We start from the raw sequence: 16,868 nt of genomic DNA on the forward strand, positions 1-16,868 counted from the left end.
TGTTCATAAGAAGAGTATACATATATACGATGCGGCATTATTTCAATCTGCAAGGAATAAAAAAAAAGGAAAGAAAAACGGAATAGAGAAAAATAAGAAAAACGGGACAAAAAAAAAAAAAAAAAAAAAAAAGAAGAAAACTCCTCCAGAATTACCCCCTTTTCTGTTTACCATTTTGAGTTGATAAAAATGGAAGAAAAGTAGTAACATAACAGTACACATGAAAATGAAAAACAAAGAATACTGCCACACAAAATTCATGATCATATATCTAAGAAAAATTGCCCATACATGTACATGCAAGGTATATTGTGCGTATTGTAAGGGTAGTATACATTGTACGTATTATGCGCACTGTATGCACAGTACGTAATATATGCCCTTTTGTGTATTTATAGGGGTATATTTATTTGTATATATATGCATACCTTCTGCGTTTTAACCTAATTTTTTTGTGCTTGTCAATTCGTCCGCAGCTTGCGAACATTTAAAGGCGCTTGTATGTATGTACCCATTAGTACGCGTGGACATATATATGTACATGCGTTAACGCGGGTATATATGTTTTCATATGTGTTTACGCGGATATATATATGCACATACATTAGCGTGGATATATATGCACCCGAACGAGCCCGGATGCACGCGCTATTAGTCCAAACATTTTAGCGAAAAATTCCGCAAAATAATGTCAGACCTACGCTATTTTCAAACAACTAAGAAGGGGGAGATACACGAGCTGAAGGAAGAATTGCATTCATCCCATAAAGAAAAAAAAAAGGAGGCCATAAAGAAAATCATAGCAGCTATGACTGTTGGTAAGGATGTGTCGACTTTATTTTCAGATGTTGTAAATTGCATGCAAACATCAAATATAGAATTAAAAAAGTTAGTGTATTTATATGTAATAAATTATGCAAAAGTGCAACCCGAGCTAGCTATTTTGGCTGTTAATACTTTTAGAAAAGATTCTTCTGATCCAAATCCCCTTATAAGAGCACTAGCCATAAGAACTATGGGATGTATACGATTAGAACAGATAACTGAATATTTAATAGAACCTCTTAGAAGATGTTTAAAGGATGAGGATCCATATGTGCGAAAAACAGCAGTTATATGTATAGCTAAATTGTACGATATTTCCCCAAAATTAGTAGAAGAAGAGGGTTTTATAGAAACCCTTTTGAATATTCTAGATGATAACAATGCTATGGTAGTAGCTAATGCTATCATTTCTTTAACTGACATATGTGAAAATTCAAATAAGAGTATATTAAAAGATGTAATAAATAAAGATGATAATAATGTAAATAAATTATTGAATGCTATAAATGAATGTGTTGAATGGGGACAAGTGTTTATATTAGATGCATTAGTACTATATGAACCTAAAACTAGTAAAGATGCAGAAAGAGTATTAGAAAGAATTTTGCCAAGATTATCGCATGCAAATTCCGCAGTTGTGTTATCATCTATTAAAGTCATTTTAAGTTTATTAGAAAGAATAACAGATAAAGAATTTATAAAAAATGTACATAAGAAATTAAGCCCATCATTAGTTACATTACTATCAGCAGAACCAGAAATACAATACATAGCACTAAGAAATATTAATTTAATTACTCAGAAATTACCAAATATGCTTACAGATAAAATTAATATGTTTTTCTGTAAATATAATGAACCGGCTTATGTGAAAATGGAAAAGTTAGATATAATCATTAGACTCGTGTCGGATAAAAATGTAGATCTAGTTCTTTACGAATTAAAAGAATATTCAACAGAAGTAGATGTTGAATTTGTAAAAAAGAGTGTTCGAGCTATTGGCAATTGTGCAATCAAGTTACCCCAATCAAGTGAAAAATGTATAAACATTTTACTAGATCTAATAGATACAAAAATTAATTATGTCATTCAAGAATGTATAGTAGTAATAAAAGATATATTTCGAAAGTATCCTAATAAATATGAAAGCATTATAACAATCTTATGTGAAAATTTAGAATCATTAGATGAGTCTAATGCTAAAGCTTCTCTAATATGGATTATAGGAGAATATGTGGAAAGAATTGAAAATGCAGATGAACTAATTGATTCATTTTTAGAAAATTTTAATGATGAACCATATAATGTACAGTTACAAATACTAACAGCTAGTGTTAAATTATTCTTAAAATGCTCAAAAAATACCAAAGATATTATAACGAAAGTACTGAAATTATCTACTGAAGAAAGTGATAACCCTGATTTGAGGGATAGGGCATATATATATTGGAGGCTGTTATCAAAGAATATAGATGTAGCAAAAAAAATTGTATTAGCTGAAAAACCTCCTATTCAAGAAGATAATAAAATTACTGATATAAAAGTATTAAATAAACTAATTAAAAATATATCCATGCTTTCTTCCGTTTATCATAAATTACCAGAAACATTTATTGCAAAGAGGACTAACTACGCATTGCAAAATAGTAAGCATGCTCATGATAACGATGACGATCGTTTTGATCATGATAATTGTAGTGATCATTGTGGTGACCACTACAAGGGCAAGTACAATGACAAGTACATAGGTCATTACAATGACAAGTACAACGACCACTACAATGATAAGGGTAACGACTTTAATGTTTTAAAGATGAAGAAACAGATTGAGAGAAAAAAATATGATAGCTATTCTAGTGATAGTAGGAAATCAAACCATTCAAAATCGAGTAGTGAATCTTATAATAATTCATCAGATGATGATCCAAATGATGAAAAAGGCAATCCAGATGATAGTAAAAAATCGATAGATTTAATTGGTTTAAATGAAGATCATATTTCCAATAGTAAACCAAAGAGAAATGCACCTCCTGTCAAATTAGTTCAAGTATTATCCCCAGAGGATACTGGTTTAAAAGGACAAACAGGCTTGTCTATCCTCTCATCCATAAATCGAATTGAAGGTGAGAAACCATTTCTTTTTTTTTTTTTTTTTTTTTTTCTTACGCTTACTGTGTTTTAGCTAACCAAATATGTGTTCCGAACGAAGTGAAAAAGGAGGTCCCATTTTTACGACACGGAGCATTTTACCGAATTTTGCGCTTATTGTGCTTATCTTGGGCTTGTTTTTCTCCCATTTTTTGCTCATTTTTTGCTCATTTTTTGCCCATTTTTTGCCCATTTTTTTTTAGGAAAAATTCAGTTAAAAATAGCCGTGACAAACCAAACGCCCAATATGTTGGTTGTCTCAGGAGTTCAGATAAACAAAAATTCGTAAAGCCAAAACAAAAGAGAAAATGCAATTACTCGTTTTAGTACATGTGCCGATCACAGTGATATATGCTCTTTACTAGATGTCTGTCAGATTTGTTTGAGCAGCCCTTTGAACTATGAGATTATGACGAATAGTTTAAGGCCCTTTTTGTTTTACTTTTTGTTTTTTTTTTCATTTCCTTTTTTTCATTTTATTTTTTTACTTCTCCTTTTTTTACTTCTCCTTTTTTTCATTTCCTGTTTTTTCTCTTCCCATTTTTATTAGATTTGGTTTATCCTCGCCGAACAACCTGGACATACTGAACATTTCCCTAGGGGAAACGAAGGGTATACAGCACAAATGCACAAGGGTGTCCGTAATTGCTGCCATGCGGAATTGAACACCTTATTTGGAGGAAAAAAGCGTGCAGATCGTTATTCATTTGTTACACGGAACGATGTTCGTCTGTATATAAAGCCATTTTTTATTATTTTCATTTATTTTATTTTTTTCTTTTTAGAAATTTTAATGCTGTTACTTCCGAACATGCTGAATTCCAACACGCCACCATCAACTCCTTTGTTCTTGCAGGTGCTCAAAAAAAAAAAAAAAAAAAAAAAAATAGTACTATTGGTAATAATAGCAGCAGTAGTAGCTACAGTGGTAGTTGCATTTGACAGATGCGCGTGAAACTGCCCCTTCAGACTGAAGAGCTCCACAAAGGAGGGGTAATATATGTGTTTAATTTCTGAATGAACATTTTGTTTTTTTATCTTTTTTCCTGTAGGTTGCCATAAGAACGAACATAGACATATTCTACTTCAACGTGCCCTACGACATTTTTATCGTTTTTGTGGAAAATTTTAACATGGAAAAAGATATCTTCAAGAAGAAGTGGCAGCTGATAGAGGACTCAAAGGAGGTACTTGCATGCCCATTATATGTTTCATGCGCACATGTGTATATGCATATATATGTACACACTATGTGTGAAAAACCCTTCATACAACTCCCCCCTCCCGCAGCAAATTTTTATATACATATTTTTTTTTTTTTTTTTTTTTTTTTTTTGAATTCCCCTTCTTAAAACCTGAAATACATACATAGAGCGTACTGATGGCGTCAAGTCCTATGGTTATTACATCTGACATTTTAATAAAGCGGATGAAGATTTTTAATATTTCTTTAATAGCTAGGAGAAATTTAAATAATATGGTATTATATTACAAACACGAAAGGAACGAAAACCTGGGCTTTTTTTTTGTTCCTTTAATTGCATATGCCCGTTGTGTAAAAGTGTATCTGCTCGATATTGTCCATTTAACTACTTACATATAAACTACATACACATACATACACATACATACACGCACATACACGCACATACACGCACATACACGCACATACACGCACATACATACGTACATACATACGTACATACATACGTACATACATACGTACATACATACGTACATACATACGTACATACATACGTACATACATACGTACATATATATGTACCTACACATACATAACATATATATGATTACATGTATGTATATTTCCCATTCCCTGCCTTTCAGGAACTATACTACTTTGCCTGCATAACGACAAACAATTTGGTTATACTTAGTGAAGTCACTATCCAGCCGGAAAAGAAAGTTGTTAAGTTATGTGTTAGGACTGATTCCGCATCAGTGGTAATAAAATTAATTGTTTTTAGTTTATCATTGATACTGTGCACGTACATGTACATATACGTATATATATACACATACGTATACTTATACGTATACATTTACATGCATATTTATACGTAATCATATGTGTATACGGCAATCCTTTTAACTGGAAAAAATTGATGTCATGATTTATATAACATATGAACAGTTCATAATTAAAAAAAAAAAAAAAAAAAAAAGAATTATTTCTTAGTAAACATTTTGACTCATATATTTTTTCATTACATTATTACAGATACCACTGTATAAATTGCTCTTTATCAAAGCCTTCTCACTAAGCGTAACTCAGACATGACTGATCCTACAATGTGTGAAAGCAAAATAAAATCCAGCAAGTTTTATTTTTTTTTTTTTTTTTTTTTTTTTTCCTTCCATTTTTTGTCGTATGTATCATGTTGTAGTGTATAAAATTTAAGTATTCACATTTTGTACCGCAAACATGCTATCATTTTTGTTCCCTACCCTTTTTTATAAATGCTTTGGTTGTAAATAAATATCAATGTATGCACGTATGTACGACATGTGCACATGCATATGTTCTTTACACATAGCGTTTTGGTATATCCCGCGCCCATCTGTTTTTTCTTTTATGATAAAATAATCGAAATAAATTTTTTTAAAATCTAGTTTTTATTACACCTCAAGGTTTTATTTTATTTTATCATACTTTATCTTACCATATTTTATTTTATCATACTTTATTTTATCATACTTTATTTTATTGTATTTTACCTCATCAGACTTTATTTTATCGTATTTTACCTCATCAGACTTTATTTTATCGTATTTTATCCCATTTTATCCTTTTTCTTTTTTATTTTTCAATGGAAGTTTCCCATTTTCGTAATTTTATTACAGTTGGTAAACTTTTAACGAAGCTCATATATATATCATACAAGCGATAAATGAAATAAGCACAGATAAGCACACGATTTGATGTGAATATGTATGACTATTCTCTTTTTAAAAAAAATGAATAAAATAAAATAAAAAAAAAAAAAATAAATAAATAAAATAAAAAAAATGAATAAAATAAAATAAAATAAAAAAAAAAAAATAAATAAATAAAATAAAAAAAAAGCATAGATTACGGAATTACAAAATTACAGGATAGCAATATAACAAAATGACTAACCAACGTGAAGTAGTAATGTAATGCCATTACCACAATTTTCAGAGATAATATAAATTTTGCTCATGTTTTATTATGCAAAATAAAAGATATGCATTATAACGATCAGTTCAACAGTGTTTAAAAATTGTGCATAACGACACTATAAGGTACAATGAACACATACCCGCATACCATTTAGTCAAGAAATTACAGAAATAAGCTTTTTTTAATTTTTTTAACATGTTTTTCTTTTCTTTTTTTTCTTTCTTTTTTTTTAAAATATTTAAATTTTTTGAGAAACAGCATAAGATATATATACATACATTTTGTTAAAATTTTTTTTCCGGATTTTTGGTAACACAGTTAAACGTGCTGCAAGTAAAAAGCTCCTTGATGAATGGACATATATATTCATTTACGCACATATATACTTATATAATAATATATATATGCAATTATAACGTATGTTGACTTTAATTTATGTATGTATGTACACAATTTTCCATATCTGTTCATATTTGAGCAGCTTATATGTTTCTCTTTGAAAGCAAAACTCATTCTGATTTCACAACAAATTTTAAGCTTCTGGCGTACGTAAGGAGGAGAACGAAGGGAATATCAAAAATTGTTTATACATGTATGGTGAAGTCTGCATTTTTTAAAATTAAAAAGAAAAAAGAAAAACGTAGCGTAGCATAGCATAACACAACGTAGCGTAAAAATGGAGGGCATGTACCTGGACAGGCTGAATTACGACTTCAAAGTAAAAGACGTCGTTAACATAAGAAACATAAATTTAGATGCGAAAGAAGATACTATAGAAAATTTTCATGATCAAATTTTATTAAAAGAAGAAAAGAATTATTTAAAAAGAACAGGTTTAATATATGGAACCCAGGAAGTGTTCAAGAATATAATGGATAGAGATATAGTAGCTATGTCTAGAAGATTACCAGGGATCAAAAGTAGTTTACTATCGCTAGATGTTATGAGAAATTCGATAGAAAGAGTAGAATCACACGAGTATATGGAAAAAATGGCCGATCAATGCTTAGAACCCTTATGGATGACTATAGAGAAAAAGATGAACATGTAAAGTTGCACCAATACAACAATACGTAAACACATGCTCAAATAAAAGTATGCCCATATGTATACATACATTTTTAGATAGCTCTTTTTGTTATTGGGACGATACGTATTTGCTTCTTCATCGTGGCCGCTTTTTTTTCATATGCATGATAAATGGTCGCTAATGACAGCTGTACATGTTGGTGAACATTGTTTAAGAAAAATAAAATATACATATATAAATAATGAAAGAGCCTTTTGAATTTTAGTTTAACTCATTTTATTGTTTTACTATTTATTCTACCTTTTATTTTATTTTTTATTCTTTTTTCTTTTTTCTTTTTTCTTTATTCTTTATTTTTTATTTTTTATTCTTTTTTCTTTTTTCTTTATTCTTTATTTTTTATTCTTTATTCTTTATTTTTTATTCTTTATTCTTTATTTTTTATTCTTTATTCTTTATTCTTTATTATTTTTTCCTTATTCTTTATTTTTTTCCATCGAATTGTGGATCATCAAAAAAGGACAATGTACAAATTTTAATTTTTAAGTTTAAGCAGTGGGAAAATATGCAGCACGGATAAATGTGCACAGGACAAAAAAAAAAAAAAAAAAAAAATGAATTGTAAAGAAAAGATGAGAGTGGTTAAAAAAAATAAAACTGGCATTGTTAATCTGAATACACACTCATATTTGTATGAATACACGTTGATATTCGCTTCTTCACACACGAAAGACATCAAGGGTGACAATAGGATCATGAAAGGGAAAGCACGTACATATATGCATGTATACATATATATATGTATACATATATGCATGTATACATATATGTATATGTGCATAGATATATCCGTAAGGTAACTTCCAATGGGGAAGGAACATGTGCAAAAGGTGTGTACTAGCCATATCCATCGCATCAGCTGCGTTTTCTTTACCAGTCGCCCGTGTAGGCATTCACACTACTGTACTTATTACCACTAGATAGTATATCCTTGTGCATAGACAAAGTCTGCTTATTACGCTGTGATTCCAACTTAGAGCACTGGGTAATTCTGTGTCCCAGCCCCCCACAGTAGGAACATCCTTTAACTCCCCCAATTTCTTTTAAGTTGATTCCTTTACTGTCTAGCATTTCTAAAAAGGGGGGTATTTTCTGCTTGGCTTCTATTAACAAAGCCTTCAAGTCGAGCAGTATAGCTTCTTCTTGGTTTTTATTAATGAAAGTTGTAGCTATACCAGTTTTACCACATCTACCAGTCCTACCAATTCTATGTACATAATTTTCTATATCTTTTGGCATATCATAATTAATTACATGTTCAATTGATGGAAAATCTAATCCTTTCGATGCAACATCTGTACCAACTAGAATATCTTTTTTTCCTTCTCTAAATAAGTTGATGGCTTGTTGTCTTTCATTTTGACCTAAATTACCATGTATAGCAATAGCATTTACTCCTTTAAGTAGTAGATACTCATGTACATCATCTACATCTTTTTTATTTTCACAAAATATTAAGACAGGAGGACCTGTTTTTTGTAATACCTCCAAAAGATACGATAATTTAATTTCCTCTTTGACGTATTCTACTTCTTGTATGACATCTAGATTAGCTGCACCTGCTCTACCAACATTTATAATAATAGGATTAACCAAAGTCGACTTAGCAAATTCTTGAATTTTTTTAGGCATAGTGGCACTAAATAACAATGTTTGTCTTTGACTTGAAAAGTGATCTAGCGTATTTCTAACTTCTTCTTCAAAACCTAAATCGATTAATCTATCTGCTTCATCAAAACATAGATATCGACATTGTTCTAATGTCATTCTTTTTTTATTTAACATATCATTAAGTCTACCAGGAGTAGCTACAACCATATGTACTCCTTTTTGTATTTCCCTTCCTTGATTATAGGTACTAACACCTCCAATCATACATAAACATTTTAAGATTGGGTAATTATCTTTATATAAAAAATTACAATAATATTGTATTACATTATGTGTCTGTGTTGCTAACTCTCTTGATGGACATACAATAAGACCAAGTGGTCCTTCTCCTTCTTCAATTTTACACCTCAGTTCTGCTTCTAAACATATCATAATTAAAGGAAGTGCAAATACTATTGTTTTACCACTTCCTGTAAAAGCAATACCAATAATATCTCGTCCAATTAATATGGCAGGTAATCCTTGCATTTGAATCTGTGTAGGTTTATTTATTTTTTTTTTTTTCAAAGCTTTTAAAATGGCCTTAGGAAATTTCATATCCTTAAAATTTTTAATAGGTGGTGGAATGTCATTTCCATTTACATCAATATAAAAAACATTTCTTATTTTGTCTACATATCTTTTACTCAACATTTTATATTTCTTTGGTAAAGTCCATATAGTTTTAAAGTTCTCTTTATACACAATTCCTTTTGCTCTTTCTTTTACTGATTGTAAAGGTGCATTCAAAGCTTTGGACACTTGCGCTAAGATCTTCTCTTCTTTTTTACGAATCTCCTCCGTTTCATCAACTTCATTCTTCTGTGTTTCCATCCTTATTTTATGGAATGTTTCCAGTAAGCTTTTTTGCATGTTTACTTTAATCTCATTATCATTTGTCTTATCATCCTTAGAGCTGTTTTTCTTTTTCTTATTATCCCGATTCTTCTCTTCTTCATTTAGTCCTTCACCATTTGGCCATTCGTCATCTGGCCCTTTACCATTTGGCGCTTCACCATTTGGTCTTTCATCCTTTAAATTTTGACTTCCACTTCTTTTCCTCTTTCCGCTTATAAAATTGCTTACCAGGTCGTCCACAAATCGCTTCCTCCGTACGCTCGTCGGTTCGTACATGAAATCGCTGCTGCAGCTGCTGTTGCTACTACCGTAGCAGTTACCGCTTCTGCTTCTGTTTCTGCTTCTCTTTCTGCTTCTCTTGTCGTTGTCATCACTACCCCTCGCATTTTTCCCACCTTTTTTTAAGTCCCCCATTTAGCTAGAATGTTTTCTTTTCTTTAAAAAAAAGCGTATTTGTTTTTTGAAGCGTTAAGTTGGCACATAACACGTCCTCACTCACATATATATATATATACATATACATATATTTATGCATATATACATATCAATGTATATGCATATATATAAATATGTACATGTGCATACAGTCGGCAAACATATATTATGCACTTTTGTACGAACTTGCATTATCGTATTTATACCCACTCAGGAACTATGTTTTAATTTTACATTTTACCCCCTTCAATGTAGTACTAAAAGGCACTAATTTGAGGTATTTCCAAAAAGGCAATTCCTCTATTTACTTCGGCTTTTTTTTTTTTTTACATTTATTTATTTACTTTTGTTTTTTTCTTTTTTTTTCTTCTTCTATTCTCTTCCCTTACACTTTTGCAATTTTTCAATTTCGCAATTTTTCAATTTCGCAATTTTTCAATTTCGCAATTTTTCAATTTCGCAATTTTTCAATTTTGCAATTTTACAGTTCTGCAATTTTACAGTTCTGCAATTTAATTTTTTGTTAAAATAGAAAAAAAAAAAAAAAAAAAAAAAAATTCTCCCTTAAAGCATATTTTTTAACGCACGAAAAGGTATTTGCCATTTACGTAAAAAAGTATATTTTTTTGTTTTTTCAGAATAATCCGAAATGTCATAAATGTTTATGCATTTTGTTGGGTAACAAAGATAAGCAAATATAAATTTTTTGGTGGAATTTTTGGCCAAGGTAAAAGTTCGTTTTACTTTCCTCCTTGCATTTTAATTTCGCTTGGCATATATTATATCATTGCAATATTATGCTTCTTAATATAATACAATACTATACACTTGAATATAATTTAATAATTTTTTTTTTTTTTTTTTTTTTTTTGCCAATCGCTGTTGAGTGTTAAACCATACGCAAGGGACTTTTTTGACCGAATATCTTGTGTTGCATTGATATGAAGATGCATGTATTTATATGTATATGTATGTATATACATGTATGTATATACATGTATGTATGCGTATTTACTTATGCAAGTATGGATGTTGAATGAAATAAGGAGAATGAAAAAGTAACAACTGTTATTATATATGGGTTAACTTAAATTTAACCCCAATATATTACAGTAAAATTTATAGTTAAAATTGTGCCATTAAATGTAGACCTTATTTTCTTCGCATATTTTACTGAGGAGAACATGGAAAAAGAAACATACACGATTATGCTAACACACATACATAAGAGAGAGTACCAACGTATGAACTTGCTTATGATAACTCTTTTCTACGTTAAACGAATAAAGCCGCTGCAATATGCTACATTTTAATCTACAGATGGTCAAAAATTTCTACGACGTTGTAATAAATCTTTCTATCTACTTCTTCATATGTACATGGTCATATAAGCAGAGGAATTTAAGTTTTGGTTGAAGTGACAACAATTTAATTATGTAGGACAAATACGTGTTTGAAAAAAGTAGAGCAAAAATTAACCATCTCTTATAGCAGCGTTTCTCCTGTGTATATATATATATATGTACACGTACATACATATGCATATGTGCAAACCATTTTCATGTGGCTACTCGTTCATTCAAAACAGTGTATTTATAAATGAGTATTTTTCTGTTTTCATTAAACACTATTCATTATAAGAGGACCCCTTATTTTTTTTTTTTTTTTGTACGTTTAAAAGAATTACTTACAACAAAATAATCATCCTTTTGTTTCATTTATAAAGTAGACAGGTGAAAGAAATAAAAAAAAATAAAATAAAGAAAGAAAATTATATACGTGAAAAACAGTTTGTAGTGCCATTTTTTTTTTTTTTTTTTTTTTATTTCTTTTATGGTCACAATGGAATAACAGCAACAGCAGCAATAGCAGCAATAGCAGCAATAGCAGCAATAGCAGCAATAGCTGCAATAGAAGCATATTTTTACATTTGCATGCTCTCTCACATGTTTTAAAAATTTTAAATATACAAAAAAATGAGAAGCGTAAAATGGGATGCACGTGGTGAGAACTGTATGATGAAAAGAGTGCAATGAAAAAGAAAAAAAAAAAAAGAAGACAATTTTTTTTTTTAAACAGCACGACTTCTTCTCATTCGCATCTGAATGATACCATGAGCATGATATTTCTACCTCCATATGTCATAAGTAAAAATGTCAAGGGAGAATATAGTCCATATATGCTGGATATCATATAGCGTTTTCTCTTTCTAAAATGTAGGACTACGTTCGTAGCAGAAGATTAGATATATCCACGTTACGCACATACCCATGCGTATATATTTCTATAGCACAATAATAACATAGCAAAATGACCTTTGTATTCATAAAATTTGATAATTTTCTCTTAAAGTTTTTACTTTTTCAAAAGATCAAATCACATATGAGTGATCATGTATATATTTTAGTTTCATATATACACGTATGAACACTTCTTTTTTTTTTTTCTTCTCTCATTATAGCTAAACAAATGATGCTAAATGTCAATTTGTTCGCATATCCTTTGCATCCATTTGTATTACTATAAATATAACTTCAAAAAATTAGGAACGAAGAGAACTCAACGTACATGTACGTGAACTTTTTGCTCTATAGGGTTACAACAATTAAGCGTATTAAGGTGTATACATATATATATGTGCGCACATACGTGCGTATATTGATCTATGAAGGTGCAAAACTTGACCCATCAGTTTGCTTATCGCATCATTCTTACTATTTTATGTACATATACATTCAAACATACATTATACATAATTAAATATATGTTCCTCTTTTATTTTGCAAAATTTTTTAACACATACAATGGGACAATTTGGAAAATATACAGTTCACGTTAAAATACAAAATTGGTATTTTACTAAACGGGATAACAAATACAATTTAGGATTTTAAGAAAATTAATGTATATAAAATGTCAATTTGTTAATCAAAAATGAAAAAAAAAAAAAAAAAAAAAAAAAAAAAAAGGGAACATTCAGAAATACACAAAATGAAGATGTTATTTAAAAAAATGTCCTGATTGTCATTTTCTTTTGCTTCATTATTTTAGTGCTACTACGACGTGTGATACTAGTAATTATTGTTAATATATATATATACAGCATATAGTATACACTATATAATATACAATGCACAAAAATTTTATATGCAAATATATATACATATATATATATATATATATATATATATATATATATATATACATATATTTAATATACATACATAAAATAGGATGAGCTGGAAAAGTGCACCAAAAGGATGACTAAAAGTAATGCTGTACTTAATTTTTCTTCCCATTTGAAAGATACACAATATAAGAACAGAAAAAAAAAAAAAATGAATAAAAATAATAATACTATAGAACAATAAAATATTAAAAATGTAATAACACTTTCAGGTACATTTCCTTATCAGTGTCAATCCTGCAAATTCGTAAAAAATATACGAATAAAATTTTCTTTGCTAAATTTTAGTATTTTTTTTTTTTTTGGAAGAGAGGCAAATCAAAATTGCTAAAAGGTATTGAAATTGTGGAGCTATTAGTCATTCTTAAATTTTGAAAATATATGAATTTACTTAAAGAAAATTTATTTGAGCACGGGTGCCCGAGTGGTTAAGGGGGTGGACTTAAGATCCTCTGGTCACTAGACCGCGTGGGTTCGAACCCCACCTCGTGCAATGAGATGAAATTAAAAACTATTGAGGTTTTGTATTTTTTATTCTCCTTTTTTGCATCTTTTTTAATGCAATGAAAATTAATGTTTAATATTATATACTTTATTGTATTTTTCATTATGGTAAAGAAGGAAAATAGTACAAATGTTAGATTGCATAAATGCTTAATATTTATGCATCTAATATGAATTTAATAGAACACAAGGTAGGAATATACCATCTTAAATTCCATAATTCAAACATTATAGCAAAATCTAAATAAAAAAAAATTTTATATATCAAATTTTAAATAATCATTTTACAGTTTATTATTATGCTTGTAAGATCGTAAGAGTGCTTAAAAATATGAAAGTAAAAATGAATTGTACATCTACTCTATTTATCCCGTTTTTGCGTTTTTAGTTTTTTGTACAACGTATATATATACCGATTCTCCATTCACATGTGTATTCATAAATGTATATAACTATTACGTATGTATGTATGTATGTATGTATAACGCGTTAGACATTTTTTTAACATCCTTTTTAAGAAATCCTAATGTTCATAGCACATATTTTAACTATGTTATTGTTGGTTATTAACCAGGTAAAAACTTCGTATATTTATCGCTCAGTTCTGATAATAGTAAAAAAAAAAAAAAAAAAAAGAGAGAGAGAGAAACAGAAATAGAAAGAAACATCTGAGAAGTTGTACATTTTAACAACAAAACAAAATATATTTCGAATTCTAAGATAATATGGTATATTTAGCATAAAGTACAAAATTAACACATTTGCAAAACTATACATGAAAAATTTCAACTTATCAATGTAACTTCTTTAACTTGAAGTTTTAAAGGATGTGAAATAGCTGTATTTATGGGTCTCCTTAACTTTATATATTTTATTAATTTTATTTTTTCTATAGTTACCATATGAACAGGTGCAAATGAACACGTCAGTAAAGGCTTACATTCACAATTATATGTACCCAATATTGACATTTTAAGATATATATATATATATATAAATATGCATACTGCGCACTTAGTTGCATATAATTTTTAACTGTACGTGAAAACCACGAAGATACCATATACCCCCCCTTCCAACGCAGTAGTTCCAACGCAGTAGTTCCAACGCAGTAGTTCCAACGCAGTAGTTCCAACGCAGTACATTTTATACATTTTTTCCAATATTTTTAAAAATTGGAGTTTTCGAAATATAAAAAATTGCTTATAACACATCAAATTTTCGCTTTTTTTGTACAAATAAAAAATACTTTACACAATAACACGTTTTATATAAATCAAAAGTACTACTACTATTAAAAAATGTAACACAAAAATTTTTTATTTTTCTTTTATACTTTTCCCACGCCGGGACTCGAACCCGGGTCGTTCGGGTGAAAGCCGAATATCCTAACCATCTAGACTACGTGGGATGCATTTGTTTAATCTTAATAGTATATCACATATATAATTTTTCTGAAAAATTTAAAAAGTATATCCGAAAAATTAGTACAAAATTCGAAGAAAAAAAAAAAAAATGAGAGTAATAAAAAACCAGAAAAACAAAAATACCCTTTTTCTTTTTTGTTCATTTTTTTTTTCTTTTTTTAAAAAAAATATTACATTTTATTAAACAAGTATGTAACTATAGTATGCTAAAAATGTTTAATCGACCTTAACAATTTTGCGGAAGTTGTATTCTGTTTCATGTCAATTTTATCATTTCACAAATATGTATGACCATAGGTAATAATTCATATGACTGTGCGATATTTTTATTTTTTTTATTTGGCGCATTTCAAGTCAGTTTTTTAATACCTCTCCCTATATCAGTAATCGTACACGTACATACACGTACATACACATATATAAAAGTACATATATTTATATGTTCATATATTTGTATGTATGTCTCTAGTGAAATATGTGTAACTGATCGTTAACAGATTTTCCTTTTGACACGCGTATATGACCTTTCTAATACAGGAACAAAAAGAAAAAAGAGTAAAGAAGTAAAGAAGTAAAGAGGTAAAGAAGTAAAGAAGTAAAGAGGTAAAGAAGTAAAGAAGTAAAGAGGTAAAGAAGTAAAACGAAAAAATATATAAAAATGTATTTTTTCCTTTTATTAAGATAATTCCGGCAATAATTGTTAAAAGGATTTCTCGTACAATTGCTGAAATTTTTTTTTTTTTTTTTTTCTTCTTTATAACATCTTAATTTACATATCATTGCATACCGTTCCAAAGCAAATTATCATCATGTAGTGAAAAAGAAAAAATAAAAAAATATGATGAAACTTTTGTTACACTTACTAATATAAAATGGTACGATTTTACGCAACATAGTACCATACAATGAAGTGCAGTAAATTTTATCGAATTTTTTTTTTTCTTTCATTTAGCTATTAAAACATGGAATTTGGAAATTACAACACACTCTCTTATATTTTTTTATCATTTCAATTATGTGTGTATTTATATAGTTAAAAAGGAAATTTTGCTTAAGCTTTCTTGTTGTTTAATATAGCAGCTGTGACATTTTACGTATTTTGCTTTGTTCATCAATGGAGACGAAATTCGACTTTTTGGAAGCATATATAAATAAATAAATATATATATTATATATATATATATATATACATATACGTATACATATACATATACATATACATATACATATACATATACATATACATATACATATACATATACATATACATATACATATACATATACATATACATATACATATACATATACATATACATATACATATACATATACATATACATATACATATACATATACATATACGTTTACGTTTACGTTTACGTATGTTTGCACCTATGTTTGTACAAAGTTGTGCGTACCATTAAATATTTACGCGTTGCCTTATTTTTAAGCATACATTTGTGTGTAAACAATAACGAGGCAATATCTTCCATCCGTACATTTCTTTACACCATATTTTTAATTCGTATATAATACCCATAAATTCTTTAACTCTTCATTGATTGAAGGAAAATTA

At 28.8% G+C, this 16,868-nt stretch overlaps 3 protein-coding genes and 2 non-coding genes across 5 annotated transcripts; 3 read left to right on the forward strand and 2 right to left on the reverse strand.

Moving 5' to 3' along the window:
- Positions 1-688: 688 nt before the first annotated feature.
- On the forward strand, positions 689-5,275 carry PmUG01_10016400 (AP-1 complex subunit beta, putative; the record flags this gene model as incomplete). Its single annotated transcript, XM_029005343.1, has 8 exons — positions 689-2,948; positions 3,177-3,258; positions 3,524-3,585; positions 3,759-3,829; positions 4,026-4,160; positions 4,346-4,453; positions 4,822-4,938; positions 5,216-5,275. The coding sequence occupies 8 exons, from the start codon at positions 689-691 to the stop codon at positions 5,273-5,275; spliced, it is 2,895 nt and encodes a 964-aa protein (XP_028861942.1).
- Positions 5,276-6,815: 1,540 nt separating this feature from the next.
- UMP1 (proteasome maturation factor UMP1, putative) lies at positions 6,816-7,190 on the forward strand (the record flags this gene model as incomplete). Its single annotated transcript, XM_029005345.1, has 1 exon — positions 6,816-7,190. The coding sequence occupies one exon, from the start codon at positions 6,816-6,818 to the stop codon at positions 7,188-7,190; it is 375 nt and encodes a 124-aa protein (XP_028861943.1).
- Positions 7,191-8,099: 909 nt separating this feature from the next.
- On the reverse strand, positions 8,100-10,151 carry PmUG01_10016600 (RNA helicase 1, putative; the record flags this gene model as incomplete). Its single annotated transcript, XM_029005346.1, has 1 exon — positions 8,100-10,151. One exon carries the CDS (start codon positions 10,149-10,151, stop codon positions 8,100-8,102), a length of 2,052 nt encoding a protein of 683 aa, XP_028861944.1.
- Positions 10,152-13,769: 3,618 nt separating this feature from the next.
- PMUG01_10016700.1 lies at positions 13,770-13,852 on the forward strand. The gene has a single exon. It is a non-coding gene (tRNA).
- A 1,349-nt stretch (positions 13,853-15,201) lies between these two features.
- Positions 15,202-15,274, reverse strand: PMUG01_10016800.1. Its single transcript has one exon. It is a non-coding gene (tRNA).
- Positions 15,275-16,868: the final 1,594 nt, after the last annotated feature.

This window comes from Plasmodium malariae (genome assembly GCF_900090045.1).
Source record: "Plasmodium malariae genome assembly, chromosome: 10".
NCBI classification, from domain to species: domain Eukaryota; phylum Apicomplexa; class Aconoidasida; order Haemosporida; family Plasmodiidae; genus Plasmodium; species Plasmodium malariae.